Source organism: Camelina sativa, chromosome 13 (genome assembly GCF_030686135.1).
Source record: "Camelina sativa cultivar CO46 ecotype springtype chromosome 13, ASM3068613v1".
In the NCBI taxonomy this organism is placed as follows: domain Eukaryota; kingdom Viridiplantae; phylum Streptophyta; class Magnoliopsida; order Brassicales; family Brassicaceae; genus Camelina; species Camelina sativa.
In genome coordinates this window covers 9,751,298-9,759,976 of record NC_141892.1, presented here as the reverse complement: position 1 = coordinate 9,759,976, position 8,679 = coordinate 9,751,298, and the positions used below count along the sequence as shown (strand labels likewise).

The 8,679-nt window shown below is 32.4% G+C and overlaps 1 protein-coding gene across 1 annotated transcript; it reads right to left on the bottom strand.

Moving 5' to 3' along the window:
• Positions 1-413: 413 nt before the first annotated feature.
• LOC104736316 (methylthioalkylmalate synthase 3, chloroplastic-like) lies at positions 414-4,012 on the bottom strand. The gene is made up of 10 exons (XM_010456279.3): positions 3,327-4,012; positions 2,829-3,088; positions 2,354-2,567; positions 2,136-2,216; positions 1,594-1,686; positions 1,367-1,453; positions 1,160-1,260; positions 1,040-1,073; positions 878-952; positions 414-733 (listed from the first exon to the last, which is right to left on the bottom strand). Exons 1-10 carry the CDS (start codon positions 3,768-3,770, stop codon positions 626-628), a joined length of 1,497 nt encoding a protein of 498 aa, XP_010454581.1. The 5' UTR covers positions 3,771-4,012; the 3' UTR covers positions 414-625.
• Between the last annotated feature and the right edge of the window lie 4,667 nt (positions 4,013-8,679).

Here is an 8,679-nt window from a genome sequence, read left to right as displayed (position 1 = left end):
ATGTAGGACAAAATTACATGGTACAAATGTATAGTTGTCATGTCGGGGACATTTGATTTAACAAATTTCGTAGTAGGTCGTGAGAGGAAAGATTTGCAGCCAAAAAGAAAAAAGAGAAGAATAAGAAACATTAAAAGTATGGAATAGCAGTAAACAAAAACAAAGAACAATAAGGAATAAGAAAAATAATCTTTATCTTTATATGAATGAAAAGAATGAGAACATAAATTATGTTCAAAAACAAAGAAAACAAATGAAAGAAGAGAAATATGTTGTATTGACACAAATATTTTGTATCATATGACGGACCTTTATTAGCGCTCATACTAAATTGATGTAAGCACTCAGCACAAAAAAACTACTCTTCAAGAGCTAATTATATGGCTCGGACGAACTTATCTTCAAGCAGCGGATTGATAATTAAAGATGGATTAATGAAATGTTTTTTGTAAACATCAAGAACATATATTGATAAAATTACAATGAAACGCTCCCCGTTAATACTATTTTTATTCATTAGAATAACAAGACATGCATGCATGCATATCAAATAAAGCTTGATTTAATATAAAATAAAAGGAACATAATATCGTATAGTACACAAATACAAAACGTCTTCACCAACTTATACCACAGAGGGAATCTGAGGGCTTGACATGAGGTTGTGGAATATCTCTGATGAGATTTCATCACCGTTCACCACTAAGGCCTTCAGATCAGCGTCGGTGATTCTCTGAAAAGAATAACAAATTGAAACTAAGTGAGTGTGACGGCATTTTTCATCAAAGTTTTAAAACTCCATTAGTAATTTATGTTACAATATGATATATAATTAAAATATTTTGAACTATGAGAAGATACAAAATATAAATAAAACCTTTTTCTGTTTGGTTAACTCTCTGAATCGTAAGAATATGTCTTTCAACTGCTCATCACTAATTTCGTATCCCAACTGAGAATGCAAAAAACAAAAAAACACAACATATATATAAATATATGATTTAAGATTAAACTATTACGAAATCACATGGGTACGTACCTCTTTCAGCCGGTCTTTTATAGCATGACGTCCACTGCATATATTCATTGATGTTTAGTTAAATTAAATTAACAACGGTACGCAGCTTTGGTAAATCTAAAACTAAGAAATATCACTTACCTAAGCTTCCCAAGAACAAGTCCAGACGTTAGAGATTTTGCGATCCCAATATCTTCTGGTGATAAGATCTCATATGTACTTCGATTTTTCAACATTCCATCCTGCAAAATGTATGAACAATCACCATACATACACATACATCAAACGATTTCCCATATTTTTTTTTCTTGTCATCCATATATAATAATTAATTATAAATTACGGAACCTGGTGAATGCCACTCTCATGAACAAAACAGTTGTCTCCAACTATGGGTTTATGTGGTTGAGCATACATGCCGGTATGCTCTTGAACCTGCGCAAGAATTTACATATTTAATTTAGGTCAATTATTATTAGTAAGGCTAAAAAATTAGTATAGCATCAAAACTTATTTATAATACATATATATATATATATATATATATTAATTTCAATTTGAATATATGAAGTTACCATCTTGCTAGTAGCCATAATTTGGCGTGTGTCTATATTTGTGTAAACACCATCCATCAGATATTCTCCTCGACATTTCAAAGCCATCACGACCTACATACAGAATAGTCTTTCCATAAAGAACATGAAAGCATCTGCTTTTTTTTGTCCACCATTTAAATACTTAATTTAAGGATCAAGTTACCTAATTCTTTTGGTGGTTCGATTGTTATCATTTTAAATATTTAATTTAAGAGTCACATGAAGCATGCGATTCAATTTCCTGTATTTTCTTATATCTTCTCCTTTCTGTATTTTCTTCAACTTTTGTTGTTTTTTTTTCTTTTTCACCATAGTTTCCTATTTTTTTACCTCAGTTTACCGATTACATATTATCACTAGATCTATTGTAAATGACTTGTAATTACTAAAAGCTTTGTTTCTGGTTTGTTGTTCATTTTTTTATGGGTTTATGTAATGTTTTTTTTTGTCTTTTAAAAAATCATAGTAAATTGAAAGGGCACATTTTTAGAAAATACTCATGATGACGACGACGATCTTACCTCTTCAAGCGGCGCATTCCCACTTCTTTCACCTATTCCGTTGATCGTCACTTCGATTTGTCTTGCGCCCGCACATATACCCTATATATACATGTATAAATGTTGTAAACTTATTGTTCTATATTATATGTTTATTACTCTGTCACCTCGATATTATAACTTTTTACGGCGATTTTGTTAGTTAATCTAACACAGAAAAAGGGAGAGTAATTATGTACGGAGATTGTGTTGGCGGTAGCAACACCAAGGTCGTTGTGACAATGAATGGCGAAGACAACATCATCAGACCTAGGAGTGTTAGCTTTGACATAAGCCACGAGTTCTCCGAATTCTGGGGGCATGTTGATCCCGACCGTGTCCGCGAATCCCACCGTTGTTGCCCCCGCTTTAATCGATTCTCCTAGAATCTTACATAGAAAATCCTTATCCGACCTAAATCACGTACACTATAGTATTTTAAAATCTATATAGATATATGAAATGATCAACTTTGTAAATTTTATAACTCAACAGCTAAAAGCGTTTTAGACTATATGATCTTAAATTGTTTCAGATTCCATGTAAAAGGTTATTTTAGAAAGAAATTGTACGTAAATCGAAACGACGCAAGATTACTAACAAAGACTTTGTAACGTATAACCAAATAGCCGTAAAAAAAAAGCAAATCAAAATATTTTTAAGGTTTCAAGATACCTGCCACCATCTTCGCACCCAAGTTGGATGTCAGTGAAGCCCAAGCTTTTAGCGTACTTAATACTACTCACGGCTATCTCGATCAATTCTTCTTGAGTCTTTTTCAACTTATATTTCATGTGAATGTCACTAGTAGATGTGAACAATGTCACCCTCGGCCTCTTCGCGTACTTCAGCGCCTCCCAAGCCGCGTCGATGTCACTTTTTTTGCATCGTGCAATGGCGGCTATCACCGGGACGTAGCCGGTTTCCTCATCCACCTAGGCAAGACAGCAATATATTAATTTATATTCGTTGCTGTCAGTCAACTTTGGACAATTACTCAATTTTATGTTTGTATCTTTATTAATAACTTATTTCTGATACCCGATTTCTTTAAGATTTAATTAGTATACTAATTTCATCATTTGTCAAAAAAATAATAAGATAAACTATATATATAGCTTGATCATAAACCATTTATATTATATTTTTATGTGAGGCAAATGAAGAAACAACCTCGTTCCCGACGGTCTTGGCGATAGTTTTAATGGTTTCAAACTCTTCCTCAGACGACACTGGAAAACCGACTTCCATGATATCTACTCGGAGTTTAGCGAGCTGGCGGGAAATCTCTAGCTTCTGCGGTGGAGTAAGAGCTGCACCGGGAGATTGTTCACCGTCACGGAGCGTCGTGTCTAATATACGCACATACCTCTTGTCGGGGAGCTTGTTCGGTTTGTATTCAGGCCACCGTTCCACGATGGGTTTAAGGTCAGTGCCACTAGTTACCGCATGTTTCGACTCAGAGGAGCTACATGAGACAAACAAAGTCACTTTTTTGCACGGACGGTTCAGGCGGATAGAAGGCAGAGAAGATCCAATGGGTAACACTGACCGGACAACCATGGTAGGACTGATAGTTGTGATAATACTGGAAGATTTGAGAAGTAACGAAGCCATAACTATAGAGAAACGTAGGGAGAGAAAACAAGAGATGATTTAATTTGATTTGGAGGATAAAGAATGAGGAAATTGGTTTACTTTTAAATGGTGTATATATATATATGTAATATATGATATAGCTATATTTATAGACAGAAATGGTTACTCAAATTTTATATAATTTGTAGACCACTTGGCGTCCAAAGCTTTAAACTAATTCTTATTTAGAATGGTTTAGTTATTTTTTTCAAAGGCTGTACAGTGGTTATAATATTCAAATCCTATATGTAATAGTTGGAACTTGGAAGGCTCTCTACAAGACTTACACATCAGCATGCTACATATATCATTAGTATTTCTATTCGGTTACAAAGGATTAAACCATACATTAACTCTTCATTGTTTATATGACAATGACATGGTACTTATTACTTGCATGTATAAGAATATTAACTAAATTAAAGTATAAGAAAATTAATTAACTAAATTAATTATATTAAACATTGTAACCACATGCATAGACATCAAATAATCGATTAAAGTATTATCATAATGATCATATACTTGAGAATGTAAGAACATTCCCATAGCACATCTTTTAAAATTAGGATCTCAGATTTATTTTATTAATATTTTAATACAATAATATTATCTAATTTAATTAGTTATTTTTTTAAAAAAATTGAACCAATCAGATCGTGACACATAAGGGAGAGAGGGTCAGAAATAGTGTTTCTGTGGATTTCCTGCAGGACCTTGTCCCTATCTCTTTCTTCAGTTTTTTTATTTTTTTTTATTTTTTTTTATTAAAAGACATCCCTACGAAATGTTGAATGGGAATGCTCTAAACGAAAAGTATTCAAACCGTACATTTTAAATGATTTGAGTTTTTGTAAGTTTTTCTTTGATATTGACGATTATGAATGAACTTAGAAAAGTTGTTATGATTTGTTATTAAAACACTGTGAAATTGCATTAAAAGCCATGCAATTTAGATTTTGGTATACTGAATTTCTAAAATAATTTGTAATTCAGTTAAAGATCATATATTGCTTAATACATTTGAAATTACGTTTACCCCCCAAAAAAAAAGGTAATGACTGTAAATTTCCATTGACATTCAGGAATAATATAACATATATATAACAACAAATTTTAAAATATATGATTAAATAACATAATATTATTCATTTTAACACAATTCCTTCCAAATACTTAATTGAATACATCTCTCTAAGTTATATATATATATATATATATTCGGTTTAATTACGGTTTCTTTTTTAATAATTAAGTCACCTGATAATTAATCATCATAATTCAAAACAAATCTATAGCTCATTCCCTTCTTACAAACATGTGAATTGTCAAAGAAACATAAGGGCATCTCCACTGGGGTTAATCAATAAAAATTAATATAGAAATGAGAGAGAAGAAGAATTGTTTTTCAGAAAGAACTGACTGGTGTCGTTCAATTAATAGTTACTTATAATAAATATACAAATATAATTAAAATAATATACATATATATTTTTAAAGCAACCCTCTAACGTTGCTGCTGCTGGCGATGGTCTAAGGAAGTGGAGGTTTTAGGTCTTAGACTACCAATATTTTGGAGACTACCAAAGTTATGTCATTAGATTACCTTGAAAATCTTATAAGCTTACAACTATATTATTTTCTGAATATAGATTCACGAATCACGAGAATATTTTTAAGTTATTAGAAAATGAAACTCTTGCATGAAATCAGTTCAAGCTAATGAGTCCGATTAGACCAAGATGAAGCCATTCCCCACTTCAGTCACCCATGGTTATTATTTTTAATGTTACATAGATGGCTCACGGAAAATATATTCAGATTCAAATAGTTTTGTTTCAAGATCAAGTGGACGAACCTATAATGGGGGATAGGAAAGCATAACCATTTTCTCCCAACTTAGAACTAAAAGAATTAGGGGCAATGATTTTATAACATACTGTTTTTATTGGTGAAGATGATATCAAAATATGCATTTGGATGAACTCATGAAGATCATCTTTTTTTTTTGTTTCTTACATTCCACGCACTAAAAATTGTAATTAGATTAGTCTATACCACTCTTCTGAATAATATTATCTTTGTACGCTATGTACCTCCGGTTTGTATTTTTAAAATATTTTAATTTTAATCATATTCATTGATAACAAAATAAATATATTTCCTTCTTTATATTATGAATGTAAAAAGTAAAGATATTTTACTTATTTCATTATCCCGTATATATGATAACCAACCCAATACATATTCTGTATTAAATTAGTTTTGTAGTTATTATTTCATACATTAGTTTTATGTTTGTAATATTTGTAATATCTTAATATCTTTAATTTTTGTTTTTCTTATTATCTGAATTGATATATATATACATTTTTTTTGGATAAAATGTTAATTATTTTACCAAAAGAGAATTTAAGGTTTACAACAGTTATACAACACATTTTTTTTGTTATACAAACAACAAACTTATAAGGCCCATGAAAATGAAAAGTAATTAGAATTCAGAGAGATTAGTTGGATAAATCCTCATTTTTTTCTTTTCTGAATTTGTATTTTTAATAAATATTTGATTCGTTTTTTTTTTTGAAACATTTGATTAGATGTTTGAATAAAAAAATACGAGCAAATTTGTTAACGGACTTCTGTTTATTTCTTTATCTCTCATATATATATTATTTTCAGTAATATTGTACTATCAAATGATTACACTCACAGTCACAGATTAAATGCTAATATAATGCAAACGAGGACGTATAATCACGTGGGATGCACCTCCAGGTAGGTGTCACTGACATATCACATACGCTAATTTCTAGGAAGAAGCTTAATTCAAATTAACAGACTTATAATATTTGCATCTTGTCTAATAACACGTTTCTTTTTTTTTTTTCTTTTTGAACACCACTAACACGTTCCTTCTCTTATCTTTCCCTTTAGAACAAAAGGCCAATATTATTTTGTTTCTCTTTTCTAGACATGGTACAGTTCTCATCTTAATATATTAAACATATAATGGAACGAGAAAAAAAAAAGTCAATTACTGCTGCACTTTGGTGTTACTGAGCACCTTTGGTTATTAATTATGACTGCTCTACAGTTATGTGAGTTTCCATATCTGCTCTCATGCCATGAATTTTATTCTCATTCGATAATCGGTGAGTTCTTCTACGAAATTTGAACGGTTTGTTTATTAACTATATAGAAATTTCTTTATAATTATATTGTCTATGGAAACTACTTTTAAATAGATCATCCATTGGTGAACAAAAAAAAGATCATCCATTATAAAATTGTTGTAACTTAATCATGTTGATCGTAAAGTTTTTTTTCATGACGATAAGGTGTTGATGATTTTTTGAGTTTCCTCATTATTCTACTTACATTAATTATCATGAAATGATTGGTGAAAAGGAGGAAAATTTTTTTTGGTGTGAAGTGTGTGCATGTAATTACAATAAATACTTGTTGTAACGCCCGACCGGTATCTTTTACTGAGCTTCATGTCCAATCCTAGTTTATAGGTCAACCTTTTTTAATTGGTCTCACGTCTTTTCACTAGGTCCATGAACCCATTCATATTCGACGGCCAGTTTGTTACGTTTGAGATGCTTTAAATATTTGTTATCGTCTCTACAAATAACCACATGATATTTCCATGTATTTTGTCCTCACTTGCACAGTTCCGACAGTTACTTCCAAGAAGGTCACCCATCCTGAGACGATTCCACCTCAATCACGCTTAGCTCTGGGGTTCTCTCAGGACCATTGACCGAAAAGATAAGTGCACTTTGGTGGCATAGGTGGTCAAATCAATTCTTTTAAACCTCTTCGCATGTCCCTGAAAACGGGGTGTCACAATTCATCCCCACTAATAGATCGCAACGTCCTCATTGTGCACCAAGACTGTCACCCTTGATGGTGTGAGCCCACTCAACTGGGTTCGGCTCTAATACCACTTGTAACGCCCTGACCATCATCTTACTTAGTGAACCCATGTCCACTCTCGGCCCATGGGCCCACCTCGCTTAATGGGCTTCATGTCCTTTCACTAGGCATGTGAGCCGATTCACATCCGACGGCCAGTTTGCTACGTCCGAGAAGTTTTAAAGACTTTTTACCGTTCATACAAATCACCACATGATTTTTCCCTGTGTTTTGTCCTCACTCGTACAGTTACCAAAGTAAACTTATCTTTTCGGTCAAAGGTCCTTAGAGAACTCCACAGTTAAGCGTGCTTTTGCTAGAGTAGTCTCAGGATGGGTGACCTTCCGAGAAATGACTATCGGATTGTGCGAGTAAGGACAAAACATAGGGAAATATCGTGTGTTGATTTTTAGGGACGATAACAAGTCTTTAAAACCTCCCAGACGTAGCAAACTGGCCGTCAGATGTGAATGGGCTCACAAACCTAGTGAGAGGACATGAGGCTCATTAAGCGAGATGGGCATGTGGGCCGAGAGTGGACATGGAGTCCACTAAGCAAGATGACGGTAAGAGTATTACACTTATGTTGTGAAATGATGAAAAATTAGTGGTGGATGAAGTGATTTAGCCAAGTGTCAACAGCTCAACTGATAAAAAAAAATTCGATATTTAGTGATTGTTAGTTTAAATGGGGAAGAGACCAAATAAAATATTTTGGCTCTAGATCCATAACTTTTAATTAGTTATAAAAAAATGATTTGTTAACTGTGTAAATTGTACTAATTGATTTCGGTTTCTACACTTAGTTCTTCGAATGCAAACTTGTGAGGGTTTGATTGTTGAGTATCACTGATCATTTGTATAATTGTATTAAGTTAAACCTCATGCATCAATCATTGATCATTAAAAAAAGAGTAAGTTGCTCAAGTTCATATGCTTAGTGGGTGATGTTGATTTTTCCCCA

Excerpts from the sequence above, each read along its gene's own strand:
- LOC104736316 (XM_010456279.3), bottom strand. The coding sequence starts at position 3,770 with ATGGCTTCGTTACTTCTCAAATCTTCCAGTATTATCACAACTATCAGT. Across the intron at positions 3,089-3,326 it reads CCAAGACCGTCGGGAACGAG|GTGGATGAGGAAACCGGCTA; the intron begins GTTGTTTCTTCA and ends TGTCTTGCCTAG. Across the intron at positions 1,454-1,593 it reads TTATGGCTACTAGCAAGATG|GTTCAAGAGCATACCGGCAT; the intron begins GTAACTTCATAT and ends ATTCTTGCGCAG.